General features: G+C 38.0%; 1 protein-coding gene across 1 annotated transcript in view; it reads right to left on the bottom strand.

The window, feature by feature from the left end:
• Positions 1-21,164, bottom strand: part of LOC139311357 (cytosolic phospholipase A2 epsilon-like) — a 50,113-nt gene extending 28,949 nt beyond the window's left edge. Inside the window, exons 1-3 of the mRNA XM_070935778.1 lie at positions 21,138-21,164; positions 14,355-14,427; positions 1,598-1,734 (exon numbers count right to left, since the gene is read on the bottom strand). Coding sequence (XP_070791879.1) covers positions 1,598-1,734; positions 14,355-14,427; positions 21,138-21,164 — 237 coding nt within the window. The remainder of the gene's footprint in view (positions 1-1,597; positions 1,735-14,354; positions 14,428-21,137) is intronic.
• Between the last annotated feature and the right edge of the window lie 2,833 nt (positions 21,165-23,997).

Here is a 23,997-nt window from a genome sequence, read left to right as displayed (position 1 = left end):
CATAACAGTGAGAACAATTAACCAATGGAACAGCTTGCCTTCAGAAGTTGTAGGTGCTTCATCACTGGAGATTTTTAAGAAATCACTGGACAGCCATCTGTCTGGAATGGTATAGGGTCTCTTGTTTTAGCAGGGGGTTGGACTAGAAGACCTCCAAGGTCCCTACCAGCTCTATTTTGATTGATTGATTTACTGCTTCATAGTCTTTACAGCCCTCTCTAAGCAGTTTACAGTATATAGCCCCCAACAATCTGGGCCCTCATTTTACCGACCTCAAACCAATGGAAAGCTTAATCAACCTTGAGCCAGTCAGAATTGAACTCCTGGCAGCGAGCAGTAAGTTAGCTTGCAATACTGCATTCTAACCACTGCGCAACCATGGCGCCTGTAGGTGACTTTGTTTGTTTTTATTTCTAACTGCAGATCCTGACTACATAAATATTTATCGTTATTGTTTCTACAATCCATCAAACAATAATAGCTTTCCACATAACAGGATTTGCTTGCCAATAAAATGACAAGATGTGAGTTATTGTAGGAACTTAGCCCAGTACTATTGCATATACTGCAGTTAGTCAGGGAAAAGTTCTATTTTATTAACATGAAATTAAATATGGAAATCCCTATGGATTTGTAGCGCTTTCCATGAAACTTTTTAAAAATACAAAAGGAGCAAGATTTTGTTCGTTTGTTTGTTTTCTGCCCAATTCCCAGTTACTCCAGAACTGCTATTCATCCAGGGAACAAGCATTTCTTATGTTATGAGGAGAAGTTAGGCCTACTCTGCCTTGAGGGTTTTTTTCCCAGCTGTCTTGTTCTCTGTAGATTTGCATAGAGAACTCTCTCACTGTGTCTCTTAGTGGAGTAAAGCGGTTGTGCCTGAACAGACATGTGGAGCCAATCGAGAAAATTTTGCAAGTCGATGCACCATACAGTTTGGGTATTTTCAAATGCTGTTTGAAATGCTTGAAAAATGAGCGAAAGAGGCATCAGGTGTGTGTTTCATTGTTGTTTGTTGTGAGGAAAAAAGGGAAACAAAATGGCAAATTTCCACTGTTGCATTGTCTCTGGCCTGAGGTCTGATTCTTGAATACCTTGGTAATTCATCTCTTGTTGAATGGATTGATTCACAGTCCTTTTGTTTGTTTGCTCTAGTTTTATGGTTACTTGAAGTGACTGTTGAACAGCAAGCAGAACTTGAAATATTGGGAGATATTGTTCTATAAATACGCAATCAGGCATGAATTTTTCAAAACTAGTCTCATTGCATAGTTTTAGCCTCTCTACTTTATTATTTATATATTGAGTATAAAAGGGATTCCCCCAAAAACATCTGGGAATTTCCTCATAGAAATCGGGCCTTTAATGGCATCTGATTGGAGAGGAGAGGGAGGTAAAAAAAAATCAATATGACAGCCATGGCCACATGATCAAAGCCCAGCCTTTTATTAAATGTGTCAGAGATAAAAGGGGGCAGGGTTTCAATTGCACACAAAGAGCTACCATCTTGATTTCATTCCCCCACCCAAACAAGGACAGCCTGTCACACTTGGTACCTTCTAAATGTGTTAGAACACAGCTCCAAGAATTTCCTTACCTTTACTTTGTTCTGAATTCTGAAGTGAAAAGTTTCATTCCACACAGGATCCTTAGAATCTTTGATGGTCTGTGTCTTCATCCTTTTCACTGAAGCAGTAGGTAAGTATAAACTCACATAGCAGTCAGACTGGGTTACTGTACCAAAAGACATGGAATTTTACTAATAATGTAGCAATGTGTGATGATTATATACAAAGTTATATCAGTTTCTCAATATGTAAAGTTATTTAGTCATGTCAGTTGACCCAATCGTAGATCCAAATAGAGGATAGCAGGAGAAAAAGGGTTTGGAGTCAGAAGAGACAGGATAAACATGGCTAGTCCATGATATGTGGATTTAAAATACATTATTAGTAGATTGCAGAACAATAATTATGCAGTTCTTTGGGGTAATGAACTAATCTAGAATAGAAACGTACTCTAACTGGACATTTTCATAGTGGATTCATGATCCAAAATATATAGGAACACGATTCAGGATTTCCAAATTTCTTTGTTCATATAAGTATAACAAATTGCATGTGTATTTTTATTTTGTTTTGTTTTGTTTCAATGCCATGCCTATTCCCAAAGGCCCTGGATAGCTAACAAACATCACAAAGCAACCCCTCTCAAATAAATCCACCCAGAAAATAAATCAAATATAATATCAAAATTATACAAAAAGAAAGAAGTATAAACAGGGAAGCTACGGTCCACCAGGGGGAGTAGTAAAACTCTTCTTTCAGGCCTAACCACACAAGCAAAGTTATACTACTCTATTTATCCTTTGAGTGGCATCTTTCAAAATTGGGCCAATTTTATGCTTTGGCTAGTTTACAGTAAGTTGTTGTGAGATAAATGGCTGGATTTGGCTTTGTAATCAAGCAAATGCCCTCTTCTATCCTCATGACTAATTTTGCCTTAAAATTAATCAGAGAAGAAGACACATAAATTAGTAAAGTTGTCCATGTACCTAGCTCTTATTTCTGGAACAATAACAAAAAAAAAGGATTCTTGAGCTAAGAACCTTCAACGCTTATAAATTAAAGCACAACTCATTGTGAATACAAGAGACCAGATGCCTAAGCTAGCTCTTGTGTTTTCAAACAAGAATGTTTGCATACAGTCTTCTTGGATAGAACAAAATAAAATAGATATTAAGGATAGGGACTCAACATTTTTAATACTGACCACGCGACTTCCGGTGGCTCCGCGTTCCCCGAATGGACGCTCCTTTAGGAGCTCCAGCCCCGTGATTCCGTTTGCCGCTAGAACAGCAAAAATCAGCTGTTCTAGCAGCTCAAAACTCTCCCCCAGGGAAAAAGGGGGAGAGAAGAGCAGAAGGGTCTGGGTAGAGCTCCCCTAGACCCCCAGGCTTTTTCTTAAAACCTGGGGTTTGCAGGGTGAGAGCTCCCTGAAAGCCCTTCAGTGCTCCGGATCCGGGACGATTCTGCTCTATGCAGAACAAGGGGTCGCGACCACACCAGCAGTGCAATTTTAAGGACTATGAGAAAATTCGAATTTGGATGCTGGCAGAGCAAATCAGGAGAACAGAAAATGCAAGTATTAAACTTTAACTCCGTTTAAAAGAAAAAGGAAAAAAGATGGCGCTTAAGGGCGTTTAAAACGAAACTTACAAGTGAAAGTGATCGTTAAAGCTGCAACATTGTAAAAGCTACTGGATTACGTGGCAAGAAAAAGATTTAAAGTGCTAGTGAAATGAAAAAGACTATGGTATTGACCTCAACTATTTTATACTTCTAAATTGTGTGGAAAACTATTGGATTTATTGACCTGATAGCTGAATAAACTTAAACTGGGAATTGAAATATGGCTGACATCAAGGATGGAGGATTATTACTATATGAGCCAGCAAATTCACAAGTTGTGACTGTAGAGGTTTTACAAGAACTTTTAAATTTCTATACTTCTGCTATACTGGAATCAATTGAAAGGACTATTCAAAATTATAATCTGGAGAACAAAAATGATTTGCTGGCTGGAAAAGAGCAAGAAAATCAAACTAATTTGTCTTTGGAGCAGGGAAAAGAGTCTGTCAGGAACACGATGGAAGTTACCACATTGAAAACAGAGGTTTTGGCAGAGGATTCTATACAGTTAACTGAAAAGCAGCAAATAGACTCTTTCCTGCAGACTGATAAACTTTATCGTGACAATTCTTGGTTTTATAGACAGAATCAATTTTTAAGGGAGGAAGTGACTGATTATAACAGGAAGAGTAGAAATGGAGCTTTCAAAATGAAGGAGATAACTTTAAGGAGAGAGCGATTTTCAAAGATGCATCAGTCTCAAATCTACATTCAAAAAATTTTGAAAATAAAAGTAGGGGGAGGAGCAATGTTGAAGGAGAGAGTATTATTGAAGAAGAAGGATTGGAAAAAATATAGAAAGAAAGGAAGAATTGAAGATGAATATCTTTTGGGGAGGATTTTAATAATAAATTTGAAAAGTCTGTTGAAATTAGCACTTTTTTTAAGTTTAAGTAAAAATGTTTAACTAAAAATGGATAGCTTTTTAAAAAAATGACTGTGGTATTATAATGGTTAACTTTAAAGTTAATGGATAGTTTTCTGAAAGTTTTGAAATTGATATTTTGAAGAATGAATTTAAGACTTAGAAATAACTAAACTCAATGGATTAATAGTATCTTTAAGGTTATATTCTGAAGAATATTTTATTGAAGTATTTTTTTTGAGAGAAAGAAAAAAGAAAGAAAAGAACTTAATGAAGTACTAAAATGGTTAATTTAAAATTGAATGGATGCAAAATAATATCTTCTTTTTTTTCTTTTTCTTAAAGAGATATGCTTTAAAGAAAGTTTTAAAATGTTTAAATTAGAATTTTAAAAGGGGAGGCTGATGAACAATTTTTAAAAAGAGGAGTTAAAGAGGGTGAGGGAGTTTTGAATCTTGTAGCAAGTTAGTATATTTTAGCTTATGTTTAGTTTAATGCTATACCCTGTTTTTGCTCTGGGAAGTCGGGGGTGGGGGTGGGGAGGGGGGGTAGAAGGTTGTGTGGGGATAAAATGGTGGTCTAATTTTTAATGTAATTAAAAGATAGATTAAGGTATTAATAGAGAAGTAAGAAAAATGGGGGAAATGTTATAATAAAGGGAATGACAATATTAAGATATGATAAATATTGGAGGAATAAAAAGAAGATTTAAAAGATGTACTCAGAAGATATATTGAATGATGGATTATGTATTATTTGTTTGTTTACAATATTAAAATATGATAAATATTGGAGGAACAAAAAGAAGACTTAAAAGATGTATTCAGAAGATATAATGATTGATTATGTATTGTTTGTTTGTTTATTTATAAAATAAAAAACTTTTTTTATAAAAAAAACATATTTAATACTCAGCACGATAAACTTAATATTTGTAAGGTTGAAGAGCTATTTTAATATATATATAACAAGTAGAAACTTGATGGAGAAACAACTTGCATGGAAATGCAAAATGGATCCTAGTTTTCTCAGACTTTATACAATATACAAAAGACAGAGCTTTTTCCCATATGTAGGTAGGGATTGTTCATATCCCCTATAGAAAGATACTCTTTCATGCACATAAATTACCACCACAACCTTAGGATCGTTCTTGGGCAATAGAATGCACAAGGCTGAGTGGCTTATACTGGTTCACAGACATTTAACTAAGACTATTAAACAAGGTGCTAATTATCACTCCTACTGGCAAGGCTGGGGCTTAATTGTGCTGCATAACCGGAAACACAAAAGCTAAAACATTCAGGTGACAAACCTTTTGTCATAGTCATGTTTCAACAGCAATACACTTGCTCCATAATAGCTCTATTTTCTTAGAGGGACCGTGGTGGAATCTGACACCGAGTGTGTTGAAAAGAATGAAACCTTGAGTCCTTTGTGGGGAGCAAGCGGCTAAAGGGAGACCCGCCCTAAATTTTGCAGTATTTACCTAGTACTTGTGCAGTGTGTGCTTCAGTCTGGCAAGATTCCTCTCTCTAGATGACCATCAAAAAGATATACTGATCTGATCAGTTCATCATGCCCTTTCTGGTTCCTTGCACCTGACATGGACATTTTTTAAAAATGGAGTAATCATACTAATTTGAATTAGGATTTTTAATACATCATGGAATTCCACATGCTGGCATGCTGATTATGAGGCTCTTTTGCTTTCACCCATTTTATATTAAACCAACAAAGAAATTAAACTTGCTCTGATTTCCCTGAAAAGCCATATCTACTTGGTGACATGCTAAAAACATTCTAACATAATTTGTTTCACCATGAAAAACCCAACCTGACATTCTAGAATTAGCTGAATTTGGAGCATGAGTGCCAATTTCTATCTACTCCAGAAGATTTATATGGAGAGCTATTACTAAGTTATTTCTTAACATGAGAAATCTCACTGCATGTCTAATCTTTCATCCATTGGTCATCCCTTCATGAATGTGACTAAGCATGAACTTGGTTAGAGATAAAAAAAACTTGGAAAGGAATCTAGAAGCAGTGGATACATCACTCATAGGCAAGCAATAACCCTGTTGAAGGACTGATACCCAGAGGAAGGAAAATTTTAGTGGGCAGAAAAAGTTCTGATAGTCTCAAGTCACAGAACACTACATTCACTTCCCTGAACTCTTGAAGATGTTATATAATTCTAGAAAATAATAAAAATTATGACTCTTCAGAATGTTTGAATGGGTCATCAGCTTATGGATATATCAGCCTAAACAGTAGAAGTGAAATCCAATATAAAATCCATGAATCAGCCACAATATCTGTGTGTATATATGATGGATGTTCTATCCACAAATCAAATGTGAGTAGTTTCAGAAGCGAGGTTCAACAGATTGATAGGGAGGAAAAGTATGTCAAAGGGGTAAGGACAATATTTATTTATTTATTTGCTTTTATCAAATTTAGGCACTTTCCATTTCACTACCAAATGACTCTTGTTGGTTGGGGAAAGGGTCCTATGATATTTCCAACATACCTAGAAAAAATAAGGTGCACCATATTTCCAAACAGACCTATAGGTTAAGATCTAGATTTAAAAGGCAGGTGCGAAAGCAAACTGATTTTGCCTTATCCTGAAAAGAAAGGTGGGAGGAATGAAAAAATCAAATAATCTTCTGAGGTGGAATATGAGTTCATTCATTCTCACTTTTCAACCATGTTAATAATCAATCCTGTTGAGATCCTGCAAGCACAACCTGTCCATCCATCTGCCTCCACAGCTCATTTTAATATTGTGTCATCTCTGTTTCCTAATTATGTGTCACTCCTTAATAAGTCTGATCACATGGAATTCTCTGTTTCCTCACCACCCAGGCTTAGAGTTGCAGTGGTGAACTAAAGTATGTAGGCCAAGAATCAGAAGAAGCACATGTATTATGCTAATCTCTAATAGTAGAATTCAGTTACCATCAGGGAAGTATAATTGTTGCAATCACTAAGCTCTCAGGGATCTGCCAAATGTCTTGAATAGGAACAAATGGCATTTTAGAGGATGTCCTAAGCACAAAATGGTTTTCAGGTAAGTGTTCATCCTTTCACAAAATATACACCACAGCATCCTCATTCTACAGATGAAGTTTTAAGAAACTTTCCCAAGAACCAATGTGTATCTCCATGAAAAATTGGGGGAGAAAAGAAAGGACACAGGTGTTTTTAAGTTTCAAAAAGGAAATAAGTAGGTAGGGCAATAAAAGAAGAATCCATGTGCCTATTGTAGCCTACAAGAGCCACAATGGAGCCTCGGGATTAAAATCTCAAACTACTGTATTTCTATCTTTTCTAACAAAAAGTCAACAGAATACCAAGACTATCTATTTCAGAATAACTGTAAATATGTGTTTTTGAAAGGAATTTAATTGACTTAGGTAAAACCTATCCCAAGCAAAGCACCTGGAGAAGGCAGATCTTTTGTCCTAATGATTGAAGAGAACTATAATAAATTCAATTCAATACACTTATGGTTGTGGCCAGTATTGTAACCAGCATGATGATGTTACAGTGTGCCTTCAGAAGGAGCTGGTTTCTGACTATCATTAAATCCAGAGAGTGCAGTCTTCAAGCTTGTGTGGGTTTTTTTTAAATCATATGTTTTGTCAATTGGGTGGCAGGAAACTTGTTGTTGCAGTTTTTAAATAACTAGGAAACAGAACTTCCCTTTGAAGTACTTCAAACCAATTTGAGTTAAGTCTGAAGATCGCAATAGCATTAGCATTTAGGCATATATACCGCCACATAGCAATTTTCAGCACTTTCTAGCTGGTTTGCAATGTAGAAGCATTATTTGCATATTGCCCTCAATCATCTGGGTCTTCATTTTACTGACTTCAGAAGGATGGAAGGCTGAGTCAACCTTGAACCAGTCAGAATCGAACTCCTGGCTATGGACAGAGTTTGCCTGTGATATTGCACTTTAACCATTGTGCCACCAGGGCTCCTATGGATTACCTGCCACCGCATTAAGCCTACTTTGGTGAACTTCATTTCCATATCCTGACCAAAGAAATACATTTGCTATGTAACCAAAATGCTCCCCTCCATTTCTGTACCCAGGTTCTTTTCTTGTCCAATTAAAACTTGTAAAATTCATTACTCCTTTTCATTCCAATTCTAACATTATTCTATCACAACATAAAGATGCAATTTGTTATGTGTTTGTGGAATGGAAGCAAACTTATTTTTCATTCACTGTTTATTCATGAGAAAAGAAGATAGGTAGGGACAAGTAGATAGGATGTAGGGAGGAATATTTTTTCCTCCTGAATTGAGGAGCAGGAAATGATCAAGATCATCTTACATAATTTATGTAAATAATAGATGAATCCAATCAATCTTGTAACTTCCAACTACCACAGGAATTGAAAAGTATCATTCCCCAAGTAGAATCACAAGGTATCACTTCTAAGGTAAGCAAAGAAATGGTAAGACTTTGTATAAAGATAGTTTTGACTGGCTTAGTGATTGATCAAAGATAACCTATGGACTATCAATCTACTGTAGGAAGCAAAATACTGATTGTGTCCTTCAAACACTTGCATTGCACCCCCACTCTCCATCCCGACATGGTCTCACTAGCCCCCTTCCTCCAGGGCTCATCCACAGACTTCCAGTGCCCATCTCCTCGCTAACCCTATCTTGCCACTAGGCATCCAAGTCCCTTCCTCGTCCTTTCTTCATCAACTCCACAGTTAAGCAATTTCAAATTTTATCAGAAGGGCAGGGATATGCCCCTCCATGTTGTGGATTTAGAAAGAGCAATCACACAACTGTGGCTATCTATGGCTGTGTGGTGGCACGGCTACTCTGAAACAGATACAACTTTGCCAAATTTCAGTCCCAAGGGAGTAATGGGTTCTGGATTTTAGACCCATTTTTTAAGTCAGTTCAGTCAGCTAATGGTCAGTGTGATGGCTGGGATCAGTATGATTTTCACAAATACTGTGAATTTTAAAAGGCTAGAGAAGCATAACTTCTGTCACATAATGATCAAATGGTTGACATTATAATAAGAGCCTCCCAGGATGGATCCATTGCAAGAAAAATAGCCTACTATTCAAAATAGTAGGCTTAAGAAGAAGAAGAAATTTTTAAATGTTTTAATTGGTTTGTGATTTTTAATTTTTGGGCCAAATTTATATATATATTAATTGTTTTTTAATATTTGTATTTCATGTTCTTAATTCTGGCTGTACATCGCCCTGAGTCCTCAGGGAGAAGGGCGGTATATAAATTGGAAATAAAATAAAATAAAATAAAATAAAATAAAATAAAATAAAATAAAATAAAATAAAATAAAATAAAATAAAATAAAATGCAACCTATATTTTAAATTCCAAATGCAATTTCAATACTTTCATCATGGAATGCTCCTTTGGCTGGCCAAACCAGTTCACAAATAATTCCTGTTGTCTGGAAGTTGCCTTCTGTTCTTTTCACCTTAAACATTTCCAGGTTTAGGATACTTGCACCTTTTTTTTTAAGGAAAGGCACATCCTTCATATTTATAGCTATAATTTTTGATGGGATTAGGCATTCCATTTTTTCTAAAACTCAGAGGAGTTACTGTTGATCACATGTTTGCTGCATTACACAGGCCACAACTTGTAGTTGATTGTAATCAAGAGTCATTTGCTTCAACAGATTCTATTGAAATCTGCATTTTTTAAAAAAAATTAAAAGTAACTTGTTTGCAAAGAACAGCAGTATCATTAAGCCAGAGGGTAACTATGTGCGGTGATAGGTTGTTGAATAGAATATATCATTTCTCAATCCAATTGCAAAGACTAGCTGAAAAGGATCAAGGTAGACTGGGGTAAATAGTTACAGATTGTAATTTCCCAAGACATCCATGTCTGTGCAAAGGATTTCAAGGAGAAGGCATAAGCGAAATGTCTCTTTTCAAAGCAACTGAGGCAGCTGTGACCCTGGAAAGTCTTGCGACTGCTGATTAAATAATGAGATTTCCGTCTATGGAAGTGTGTGCATATTCATGTAGACAAGCCACAGGAAACCAACAAGAACAACAAGAAATCCAGGAAGCCTTCCAAACATGTAACTTTCTCAAGGAGGGTTGCTTTTGCAAAGTGACTTTTGAGGTGATTTGGGCAGCCCCAGCATGTCCTGGTTAATATAGAACAGGTCTCTTTTGAAGCAGCTATCAACAGACAGATAGCTCTTTGAAGATGTTCTCCATTTATCCGAGAACACAAGTAGTGTTCCCATGACACCAGTGGTGGGATTCAAAAAAATTTACTACCGATTTTGTGGGCGTGGCTTGGTGGGCGTGGCATGGCATGGCTTGATGGGCATGGCTTGGTGGGTGTGGCAGGGGAAGGACACTCTAAAATCTCCATTCCCTCCCCACTCAGGGGAAGGATACTGTAAAATCTCCATTCCCAACCCACTCCAGGGGAAGGTTACTACAAAATCCCCATTTTCTCCTGATCAGCTGGGACTCGGGAGGCAGAGAATACATGGGGGCGGGGCCAGTCAGAGGTGGTATATACCGGTTCTCTGAACTACTCAAAATTTCCACTACCAGTTCTCCAGAACTGGTCAGAACCTGCTGAATACCACCTCTGCATGACACCATTAACTATGATTTTTTTCCCTTTTTTAAAAATATAAACAGTTAAGGAACTATCAATGGAGACAAATAAGCTAACAATAAACAACCTAATCAAGGAACCCTCAAGAACTTTCCACCAATACTGACAGGGCAAGCCACTAGTATATAAAAATAAGAGCAAACCACAATCCCTTCTAGCACTGATGATGTTACCTAGTATGGTAATAAAATTTCAAGAAAACCACCAAGCTCAGAGAGCACCAAGAACCCTACAGTCTTTTTGCATATACTCTTATGAATTGCCTCTGCCGTGTGCATCATTCCAAATGTACTTTATCTATGCAGCCCCTCCAGAAGGCTTGTTCCTTAACTAAGATTAATTGAACCAATTAGTCAATCCAGTTTTGTAGTTTTGCATGTCACACAGAACCATGGGTAAAGCACACAATCTGGGTTATCACAAGGCTCGAGGTAAATTATGGAGAGCAGTTTAGCAATTGGTAAGTCAATCAAAGGAGCCTCAAAGCATGTTAAGAAAAGAATGGCAGGGGCTTCAAATTGCTCGCCCAAACAATTCACATTTACTTGGGTTACCTTGTTAACCTACCTCCCAATTAATATTAAATTATAACTATGGGTGAGTTTGCCTCTCTATAAATTAGCCTAAGTATTATTTATAGATGAGTTTATAAATTTGCAAGCATGAATGTTAAAGAACACTTGTGACCTCCTTTTGGAAGGAGAAGGCAAACTTGACATTCTGGTCAGCCCTCTCTCTTTTTTCACGCATATTAGGCAACATTTTGTGTTACTGAACACACAAATCTTTTAGGAAGTGGTAGTGGGGGTCGTTGTATGTGTCAAAAAAAGGCATTATGGGGTTTTTTTACACACATGTACCTTAGGGATATCCCTTTAGTAAACGTTCATATTTGGAAGGGAGGCAATTTATTGTTTCCTCTTCTAGGAAAGTAGCTATTATGCTATATAATATATATTTGATACAGTATAGAATATCTTGAAACTTTGGGGAGGGGAGAGAGAGAGAGAGAGATGTGTATGTGTTTGCGTGTATTTCAACAGCTGTCTTACTCAGTAAAACCACAAATATATATATTTGCCAAAATGCTATCAAATGTTTAATAGAGCCAAATTGAAATATGTATACAAAGATTAGACAGCTGATTCAAATATTTAGATTAGCATGATGTTTCTTCAAATGCCAATAACACCACAAAACTTATTTGGGTGGAACTAGCGCTTCTTTTAATGCAAGCCATATCCAAATCTGTTTCCACATGGAATGATTACATACAGGAAGAAAATTATACTTAGTCATGGAAACTTAGATTTCCATATGGATGGGTGGAGCTCTCAATGTGATTTTCACTGAATGCCCTACTTGACTGATCGTGTGTTCTCATTCGTGCCTGTTTACAAACTTAGCAGAAAAAGTTTGCATAAAAATACCTTTCTTTAGTGCTCCAAAGATATGCATTGTTTTAGGGGCTTTTCTAAATAACATGTTCACGCTTGTAAGCAACTTTCCCATAGGAAAATGTACTTCAATAAGTCCTTTAAAATGCACACCAGGTCAGAATGTTGCCTGCCTTCTTGTTGCAATTGGTCAAGCTTTTCAGAACCAGATATCATTGACATTTTTGTTGGCTTTAGTTCAGGGGTGGGCAAATGTGGCCCTTTTACAACCTGTGTCCACCCCTGCTTTAGTTGAAACCTTTAGTGGAAACCTTGATGTATTGGTATTTTCAGTGGCAGACTCACAGTTATGTCCCAAACATATACTGTAGGTGTTTACATTCCATCTTTACTTGTCTATTCAACAGTAAATCTGTTTGCTTGTTTGTTTAATTAAGGACAAATTAGCTTGTGTGCAGAAATTCCATTATTCCATCCCTAGGAGATAATAGCTTTATGCACATGACATGACTGACCCAGTGAGCCTCTCACCTGCTCATAATCACATGTGCCTCAGTCAAACAATTCTGAGAGCTTCCCAGATACCACAAGGTTGGCTGTGAGATCATCACTTCCTGGATTAATGGATTTTCTTTTCTTTTCCTTTCTTGGGAGGTTGGAGGAATTTTGAAGAAAAAAATGTTTGCAGTACTGGGATTTGAATAGACATTACCACAGACAGATTTGGAAGAATTACCCATCCCTGTCTCTTTTTTTTTTTTTTTTTTTGCCTTTGTCCCATGCTTTCCAAGGGACTGAAAAGTAAAGTACAAGACCCAGAATATTTAGGCAAGCACTGTTTATGGAATAGCTTTAGCAATTCATTTCTGTCCTAGCAGCCACCTATTAATTTTTTAATCCCTCTTCATAGTCAGTTGGAAGAATTTCATTTAGTTGCGGTTTTGAGGTTCTGAGAGGCCCACATTTTTTGGCTTTCATAAAACATCCTATTCATTCTTTAACCAATTTAAGTGTGATTAGCCATTACAATAGCTACTAGATTCTGTCAGCCTGATCAGCGTGACTTATCCTAAGATTAAGCTAAGAATAAATGGGAAAAAAGCTATTAAGCGCTATTTGCTTAAGGCATTTATGGCTTTAGCATTCATTATAATAGCATTTGTGCTAAATTGGTTCTGCGTATCTCATGAAGAACTGGTAGCATGGCACCCACGGATATTTGATGTATTTGTACGTGGCACCTGTACTTCCCCATAATATATTTAAAACAAAATTTAAGGTATTGTTCTTCATTTACTAAATGATTTAGTAAAATAAACAGTGCATTTATTGTATACATTTTTCTCCTAATCCATTCTGTGTACATATTAGTGCTTTAGTTGACCATGTTATTTAATTATTACTTTTGGTTAAAAGTTTTGGAGGAAATTGGAAACACTTATCCAACATCTCTCCTTATGAATCTTAAGGTGGATTTCTTGTCCATTTCCCCCAAATCTTATAAAACAGCAAAGCCTAAAAAACTACTTTGTCCTTTACAGTTTAATGAAAAATGAAAATTTACATATCGATGAAAATGTTACCTATGATAGGCATCTACAGAAAGTCGTTAAATAAATAATATGTGGCATGATATTATTATGCTAATAATTTTACATACATACTTGCATCAGACATTGTAAAGCAATATGTGTGATGATAACATGAAATGTTCATATTAACATTATTGTGATTTATTATCAGTTAACATTTGTTTACTCGTCCAGATGTTACGTGTTAAGTGAATGGTGCCTATGATCTTCTAGTAGTTTTACTCTTTACAGTTTCTATTATTTATATATGTGTTTAAGGCATTTGTTTCCAACTTTATTGTGTACATCAGAATCCATTAGGATTAGGATGCACAATAAATATTGTAAAAATAAATACTTCATAAATATTTGCTATTCATTTTAATGATATTGACCAAACATAGAAAATAGATTGCCTCAATGGCTGAAATGTCGTGAACTTACAACATCTCATGACATATCATAATGGTACTAATCCCATCAGTTTTCAACATTTGCATACATAATCTTCATATGAGGTTTCCAAAAGTAAAAATAATCATTGGCCTAATCATGTACATTTAGCATTGAAAAAGACTGTTGATTTATCTTATACTCTATTTCAACTTCCTTGTGATCTTTTTCTTCCTTATGATTCTAACCAAAAGTTAAGTTGTGGAACTCACATAGATCTGCTTTCCGGAGGTTCTTGATTTTTATTATCTTTACTGTGAGGAGACTACAAGGAGCTGGTTCCATCTATAGAATGAAAATAAATAGAAAATTTCAATTAATATTTAGTTTACTGTATTTATAAATAGACATAGACATGGGACATGGACACATGGTGATGGTGTTGGAGGTAGAGAGATAGAGATAGAAAGATAGAGGCATAGGAGAGAGAGAAAGAGATGAGAGAGAGATGATCAATGATGAGAGAGAGCGAGATTGAGAGAGATGATGATGAGATAGCTGATATGAGAGAGAGAGAGAGAGAGAGAGAGAGAGAGAGAGAGAGAGAGAGAGAGAGAGAGAGAGAGAGAGAGAGAGAGAGAGAGAGAGAGAGATCAAACTTCTTAACCACCAATCTCCCTCAGAGTGTTGATAGAAGAATTTGTATCTGGCTGGCTACTATTCTATATATCCTTAAGCAAAAAGGCAAAAATAAAATCATATTCTCCCACCCCCAAGACAATCAATAGTCTGTTCTTCCAGACAAAGACTGTTGCTCTGAAATAGAAGACATGCAAATGCAAAGGCAAATGGAAGTATATTACATCAGGGAATTAAATTTGAAAAATCAGTTATGAGTTCTCTGTCATGGAGTACTTTCCTCTTTGTGAAATGACTCCCACAGGGGTCATGGACAGTCACAAATATCCAGACTGCTGAGGATTTCCCTCTTGATCATCTATATCTTTTCTTCCAAAGAGATGAACAGTTTTCCAAATGAACCAATGAATTGCAGCCATCATCTTTTGTTACTTATGGAAACTACTTGGAGTTTGGAAAGTGCAGTCTTGGAAAAATAGATGTGGCTGACAGCTCCCCATTTAGTCTGCTCTTTAATTAAAAGAATCTGAAAATCAGGTAAAACCCGGCAGGGAGGAACCTGTGTATATTCTGGAACCTCAGGCACCAAATTGCCTTGTGCTGATACTGGTTAATTAATGCATCTGTTTGCATGGCTGTACAAGACTTTGCCAAGGGTAGGATACTCGGTCCTTTCTTGTTTGATATTTTGCAATAAAGTTGAATTGATTACATCTTTTACTTAAGCTCTAACATGCAACTGATAAGGGACTGCTCACTGGAACATATGACAACAAGGTCAAGCATATCTACCTCTAGAGAATTATCATTTCAAGTTCAACCAGATATGTGATTTTTTTAAAAAAAAAAGTCCTGCGTTTGTTATTTTAAGTAGAAAAGCAGGTAGGAAGGCAGACAGGACGTGTTACTACTATTTAATTTCCTTTTGCATTTCTACCTAAAGTGGAAGATATAATCTCTACAAATATACTATGAAAAACATACAAACCAAAAACATGCAATACTAAATGAAAAATCCTCAAACAGGCAAAAATTCGCTCCACTGTTATTTCCAAGAAGCAAACATCCAGATGGAATACAAGGCTTCAAAGACATAAAATCCATGTATTTCCCTCAGGATAATGTTCTTTCAGACAACGTTACCAGTGAAATTCTGAGATCCCATCCTGGATGAAATAGTGAATCTGCAACCACAATGAATTGCAAGTATTTCAAGAAATATCCTTTTCTTTTCGGGATGAGAGAAACGTTCATTTTCTCTCTGAGAAAATGAGAATGCTCTGTTTCTTCAGAATCCCTGAAGAAGTGCTCACTGTTGAATTTTGCTTTGATTCACAACAATACTGTATCGTGCAGCTGTATTCTACTATGTATAAATACAAAACTACATATAATGGGGATAGAATTATACCAAACCTTGTAGGCCCAATAGTTCTCAACAATTCAAAACTGCATAGATAGTTGTTTCCATCAACCCTGCTGCTACTGCAGTACAATAATATGCCTTCCATCCCAGAGAAGGGAGCGTTATCATAAAACTGCAAAGACTTTTGTCACCCTTATTAAGTTATTTTTGTTATTTCTTTAAATTGTAGAGGCCTAATTGTGTTACTGATGGTGGTGCAGCATACATTATTGCCAGTAGTGGGTTCCTCTTACCTTTGCTACCCGTTGGGTATGTGCAGAGCATCCATGATGAGCCTCCCACCACCGCCACTACCGGTTTGCCCGAACCAGGGTGAACCAGTAGGAACCCACCACTGGTAATTGCACTAAGAGAGGAAATGAACAGTACCTTTCAGTACTTCCATGTATCCTTCCTCCTTTGTGGTTTTAGAAATTACTACTTGTAATGTTAACGTTATTAGCGTGTAACAGGAATGATTTGGCAGAACCCTGGACTAGATGGATCATCAGGATGACCAAAAGTACTTACATTCCTTGTTTACTTGGATAGGTTAGTCAATAAGACTAAAAATTACATGGGCAGCTTTGATCTTATAAACAGGCATTGTTTTAACCTACCATAATTGAAGTCTCCTTTTTCAATTCAGTTAGTTCGGTGTGCAATTTTCAATTGGCATGGCAGTTAATTTTTTCTTTCCAATTTTTTCCAATAATAGAATGAGGTAGTGAGTTTCACTGCACCTGAAAGATGCACGCTGTGCAAGGAACTTATGGAGGTCATTCTTCCTAATGCCTTGGTTCTACCTTCCAGCATCAGCCACCTCACTCTGTCTCATGGTAGGACCAATCCTGTTATGTAACCCAATGTAATGTATATGCAAAAGATCTTGAGAGATGGGATGAAGAGATGCTGCTAGCGAATAGTCAGATAAGTAACAGCATAGTCCACAGCTGGACAATGAGTGGAACAAGACATTCAGAAGGGACCCTCCCTGGTTTCTTGGGCTGCAAAAGAGACAGCGGGAGAATTCTACTTTCAAACTTTCAAATTTACATTAATGTAGCTTTAAAATAAAATAGAATTGGCTTATCTGGTTCTGTTTCCTGTCTGGTAAAGCTGATACCTATTCAGCAGCCTGTCCTTGCCTAGGAATGTGTGGGGCGCACAGAACCAGATCCACAACTGTAGGTTTCAAGCTAACTTCTCTGGACCCGGCCGTTTTGGCAAACTATCGTCCGGTCTCCAACCTTCGCTTTGTTGCGAAGGTTGTGGAGAGTGTGGTTGCGTGACAGCTCCCACAGTTCCTGGATGAAACCGTCTATCTAGATCCGTGCCAGTCCGGCTTCAAGCCTGGGTACAGCATGGAGACGGCATTGGTCACATTGGTGGATGATCTCTGGAGGGCTCGGGACAGGGGTTGTTCCTCTGTTCTGGTCCTGTTAGACCTCTCAGCGGCTTTTGATACCATCGACCATGGTATCATGCTGCGCCGGCTGGAGGGACTGGGGGTGGGAGGCACCGTGCTGCGGTGGTTCTCCTCCTATCTCTCTGACCGGTCGCAGTCTGTGTTGGCAGGGGGGCAGAGGTCGACCTCGAGGCACCTTGCTTGCGGGGTGCTGCAAGGGTCGGTCCTCTCGCCGCTCCTGTTCAACATTTATGTGAAGCCGCTGGGTGAGATCATCCGTGGTTTTGGGGTGCGATGTCATCTGTACGCTGATGACACTCAGCTGTACATTTCCACCCCAGACCACCCCAATGATGCCCTCGAAGTGATGTCCCAGTGTCTGGAGGCCGTGCGGGTCTGGATGGGGAGGAACAGGCTTCGGCTCAACCCTTCCAAGACCGAGTGGCTGTGGATGCCGGCGTCCCGGTATAGCCAGCTGGTGCCATCGCTGGCTATTGGGGGCGAGTCACTGACCCCCACAGAGGGGGCTCGCAACTTGGGCGTCCTCCTGGACACACGGCTGTCTTTAGAAGAGCATATGACAGCCGTGGCCAGGGGGGCTTTTTATCAGGTTCGCCTGATACGCCAGTTGCGCCCCTTTCTGGATCGGGACTCCTTGTGCACAGTCACTCATGCCTTGGTTACGTCACGCCTGGACTACTGTAACGCTCTCTACATGGGGCTCCCCCGAGGAGCACCCGGAGGCTCCAGCTGGTGCAGAATGCGGCCGCGCGGGTGATTATGGGAGCGATGTGGCGCTCCCACGTAACACCTCTCCTGCGCGAGCTGCATTGGCTCCCGGTGGTCTTCCGGATGCGCTTTAAGGTGTTGGTTCTCATCTTTAAAGTGCTCCATGGCTTAGGGCCAGGGTATTTGCGAGACCGCCTGCTGCTACCGATAACCTCCCACCGGCCAATACGCTCTCACAGAGAGGGCCTCCTCGGGGTGCCGTCGGTCAGGCAATGTTGGCTGGCGGCCCCCAGGGGGCGAGCCTTCTCTGTGGGGGCACCCCCCTTTGGAATGAGCTGCCTCCTGGAATACGATTGATCCCGGACCTCCAGACCTTCCGTAAAGCCCTGAAGACATTTTTATTTCATCAAGCCGGCCTAGCCTAAATGGTTTTTAATTGGGATTTTAAATTTTATGGATTTGGGGTTTTAAATTGGGTAGCCAATGATTTAATTCTTTTAATTATCTTAACTTTTGCATTTGTATGTTTTTTAATTTTGGCTGTTCACTGCCCTGAGTCCCTTCTGGGAGAAGGGCGGTATACAAATTAAATTAATAAATAAATAAATAAATAAAACTACTTTACTATATTCTGACAATTATAAAGGAATCTCTCCAGACTGTCATCCTTCCCATGGGAACAGGTAGATAAGGCTCTATGGAGATTAGAGGGGATCAGTTTTGGATCCCTTGTTGCTGTGCAAGGATTCAAGACTAATTCCCTATTTGAGAACTCCCCTACTGTCTGGCTGGGTGTTTCCTAACAGAATGATTGTACCAATGTACCAATACTGTAATGCTTCCCATCTACCTTCAAATAGCCTATAGACACTTAACTTCTTTCTTGATCATCACTTTATCAAAGCTCCAAATATTCCATGAGATACGTTTACTGTGATCACCTAGAGTTGGAGGCACTAGTAAACTTTGAAAATCCTGTCACTGAAGCCATATGCAAACTCCTATTTTACTGTTAACATGAGGATGAGCTGGAAAGACTGAGCTTTCATACATCATTGCATTGGTGTAACTTTACCTTTGAACAAACTTTTTTTTTTTTTTAGATTTTAAAAAGCAAAACTTTATTCATTCTTAAAAAAAACATTTAAAACATACAAAAGCTTGATTAAGTTAAAAGTTAACTTAATCAAGAAACAAATTTGCATATACATATACAATAAATGACTTCAACTACTAACTAATTTCTATTATTATATATACATATATACAAACCTACAGTGACATATTTCATTTTCTATCTATCTGACACTCACACTTCTCGGGTGAATAAACTTTTCAACTTTGCAATCTGCCAACTGGCAAAAATTCAGGATATATATATATATATAATGATTTATCTGAGCCACCAATGTGGACCCAATAGAGTTTTTGCCATTCAAAGTCCTTGATAAACTACCTAAACAGTAATTGAACAGTCAAATATATCTCCCTGTTCAGTAGTTACCTTTGCTACTGGTTTGGAACTGGGAGCACACACAAGGCGCTTCTGGGCATGTGCAGAACCTTCTGCGCATGCACAGAGCATCTGTGATGACATCTGGGTGGGTGGGCGGAGCCTCCCGCAGCCACCACTAGTGGTTTGCCTGAACTGGGTTGAACCGGTAAAAACCCACCACTGCCCCTGCCCCATGGTTAAGTCAGCTTACCAAGGCCATTTTTCTGCATGGTAGTAATTCATTATTTAATTATTTTCCTATTATTCAGATTGCCCTGAATCATTTCTAAGTAGCATGAAGCAAAAATGGCTCTTCTACATCTTTTCAGTTTGGGCTGAAAGATTTTGCCAGTATTCTGAGTTTGACAGAAATATTTATGGATAAACCTTGGATTCTCCGAAAATTACATTTTATGTGCATTATGCACTTATAAGATTAGGAAATGGCATATTATAGGCTTTTATGTTAGGACTACAGAAAGAGAGTTTTGTATGAAGACGGGAGACACAGAGAAAAATAAGCTAATTAAATCAGGGTAAATGATATATCTCTGAAGCTTCAATCCCAAGTCATTGCTTCTAATTATTTTGATTAATAATGCTGAAAATATTAGTTTTACACATCAGGAACAAAATTAATTACCTAGCTTGCATTTAAAAAATAATAATAATGATGATCAAAAGCTTGTTTGAACATTCCAATTCCGAGACCTTCTTTTGCCAGTGAATTTCAACAGATGTACCCATTTTTAAAAAGAGGGTTATGAGGACCAAAATATATTTGTAAAATGTCTCTGTATAACTGCTGACATGTCCATACAAAACTCCTATTTTTGATGTTTTCCTGTACAATGCAAAGTATATCCATCTACCCATCGTACTGTAAAGTTATGTTTTAGCTCTGAAAAGTAAATAAGCCTGAAAGTCTGAATCTGTTTCAGCAAACATAGACTCACCAGCATGGACCAGCTAATTATTAGCATCAACAGAATACCCCCTCTACCATAACACTGGAGTCACAGGAGGAACCATAGACTACAGCTGGCCACAGATGAGAGCCATATCAATATTTCAGCACAGGTACATAATCTACATTCTAGTTGACAAATTAAGACAGCACCAGAATCCCAAGGATTTTAAAGCTTCCTTTGCTTTCAGCCAGCCAGTTTCTTAGTTAGCTGAGTATGACAATTCTCACAACCTTCAATACCCAGGTGCATAAAACAAGATATATGTATCAAAATATCAGTCAACTGCTTAAAAATAAATATTCCATAAAACTGAAGATGTCAGAAAATGATGATGTATAATAGTTTAGTTAAAACTCCTAAAGAGCTAGCGATAAACTTGAGTTCAACTGGTTTTCTCAAGCAACTTACCTGTTGTTTACTTTGAAATAATCCCATTGTGTTCCTTGTCTGACAGATCCCACAACAGTTTCCCAGCAGACAGTGATGGATAAAACAAATGTGTGCTCTTTAAGTTCAGGAGTTGATGAACAGGTATTTTACAATCTGGCTCACAGCTCCGCCCCACTTAATTCTCATAAAAGTGAAGCAATCGCTTTCATTAAACTATTATGCTAAGAGCAATGAAGCAGCATACCAGACATCCACTTGAAGCTTCACACTGGTCAGAAAAGTACAACATAAATAAAATTGATGACAAAAACAATGATGATCATAATGGAATTGATAACATTAGTGAAGGAAGCTGTGACCTCTTAATGTTGAATTAGTTAACCTTAAGCACATGGATCTTTATTTGAATGTGCTCCTAACTATATAAAGCAATTGAAGAAAACATGATAATAAAAAAGCAGAAAAATCAAGATAATACAGAGAAGGCAAAACCTATCCCAGCTAACTTCAGAAGATGATAGAAGCAGATAGCCTACTAGAAGAGGAGACCCAATTGGTTCTTCATGAGGTCAGTTCAAGGAAAGGATGGACATCTCTATTCTTCATACTTATGTCAATGCAATCTTACATTGTATATTATTTCATCATAATTTCTGATAAGCATTGGTTGTATTGGGTAAAGACCAGGTTGGTAATGCATTAAGTAATTTAGACATTTTAGAACTTACATATATTTCAGGAAGACTGCCAAAAATCAATATTAGCTCAGAGTTGATAAAAGGGTCCAATGCTTTCCTCAAAATGACAAAAGCAGCATCACACCATCACGACACAAGTTTCATCCCTTTCATATGCACAGTCAATAAACTACAAAAGGGGCAGAGCATGTGTCACAATAGTACACAAAAGCTTTCTTTATTTGACTTCCCTTGATTCCTCTAGACAGTTTTCAAGAACTCAGGAAATAGAAATCTAGAAACTGGTTTAATTTTTATAACATAGAGATTGTATGTTATTTCATCTTCTCTCCTGTTTTGGGTTTCTTCCCACTTTATTTCATTCAACAACAATGCAAAGTTCAAAAGTACAGCAGAAACAGGACCACACAGGAAGGCCATGTAGCAATCAGAGGCTTCATCAAACAGACATTTGTGCAATCTCATATAAAACGTTGTTGGAAAAAGACCATGGTGTTGGGAAAAATTGAAGGTAAAAGGAGAAGACGACAGCAAAAGATGTTAGATATTGTCATTATCGCAGTGGGCATGAGTTTGGGTCAGGGGTGAAATGCTTCCTGGTATTAACCAGGAAGTAACCTATTTTTGACCCTCTGCGCTTGCGCAGAAGACTTTGCTCATGCGCAGAGGGTCCAAGCAAGCGTGCAGAGCGCACCCTTCCAAACCGGTAGGGAAGGTAAGTAGATTTCACCCCTGGTTTGGGTGGATTCCAGGAGACAGTGGAAGAGAGGCAGCCTGATGTGCTATGATCCATGGTGTCACGGGGAGTCAGACACAACTTACAGACTGAACAAAACAACAACATACAAAATGATCTTTCTCGTTTCATATACCCAAAATCAGGTAGAACATAGGTACAATAAAAAGAGGGTGATGATTTTCTTTAACCTAAGAATAGAACTCTAGACAGGGTATCCAGGCAAAGAACTCTAATGATGTGTGTGGCACATTCTTGCCCATGCAATTGTGGAAACTAGAATCAAAGGTGTGAAAGGCTTGTTCCTTGTAGCTAAAAGAAAGTCAAACCTTTGGTTAAAACAAAGAATACAGGTGAAGGATATAAGCAGCCTTCTGAAAATTAGAAAAGAGTGCAGCAAAGATTGGGTTATATCTAACCAGGAAGACTTTATCCTGGGGTTTGTTTTTTTTTCTTTCTCAGACTGGAAATAGAGGATTACTTTTTTTACAGAGCTGAAGGTAGAATAGCAGTAGGAAAACGTTTTCACTTTCTCTTGTGTTTGTACCTTATTTGTTTTAAAGTTTTGGGATGTTTGAAAAACCTGCCAAACTAGTTGTACGAAAAATGACAGTGGCATGAAAATATCCCGGTGGATAGTGTCATTACATACACTAATCACTAGGTGACAATGTAGTTACTTATAACTGATCAGAGTCAGGAGTCTCATGTGTTGTTTTTCAAAAGTGTTGTCTTGCTTCCTGGATAATATGTCCTTTTAGCTTTGCAAGATGAGGTCTCAGGAAACATATTTCTAAATATCAGTTCCTAATAAAATAAAAACATAAGGTACAGTGCCCCTGGCCAGAAATCCTTAATATTAATACTCCTGCATCTGCAGGTGCCATGCACTAGTCTTGTCCTTGCTACATCTCCTTGTGGAGATGTATACCGTCATTTGGCATTCATCAGGGTGGCCACTATGAGAATACACTGGCTTCCAATTTAGTGGCTGGTTATCTTGACTTCCCACCTTATGGCTCCATTCTAGAAACAGGTTGCCAAATTGCTGGAGATCTTGAAATCAAGGTATAGGGGTTTAATGCCAGGTTTGTTTGTAGCAAGACCCCCCTCTATCCGTGACTTGCTGGTGGATGAAGCAGCAGAGCTGGCATACATTACCAAAATCTGGCTGAGCAATGGCTATGATATTGCCTTGCCTGAAATCTACCCAACTGTATCAAATACTTCAGCGGGCTCAATAGGAGTTGGTAGAATAAAAGTAACAAATCACTCTGTGGTCAATTATTCTGCTTCCACCATACAGAATGTGAATGTCAATATGATAGGTTGGGTTGTAGAGACGAACTTGAGATTCTGCTGGTATACCAGCCACCCTGCTGCCTGACAGAACTCTTCATGGATTGCTGGAGATGGTCTCTGGGTTAGTGTTCTTTCCTAAAGA

Source organism: Pituophis catenifer, unplaced genomic scaffold, assembly GCF_029215685.1.
Source record: "Pituophis catenifer annectens isolate HBS135680 unplaced genomic scaffold, rPitCat1.0.hap2 SCAF_1, whole genome shotgun sequence".
NCBI lineage: Eukaryota > Metazoa > Chordata > Lepidosauria > Squamata > Colubridae > Pituophis > Pituophis catenifer.
The sequence above is the reverse complement of the archived record's forward strand: the minus strand, read 5'-3'. Positions and strand labels throughout refer to the sequence as shown.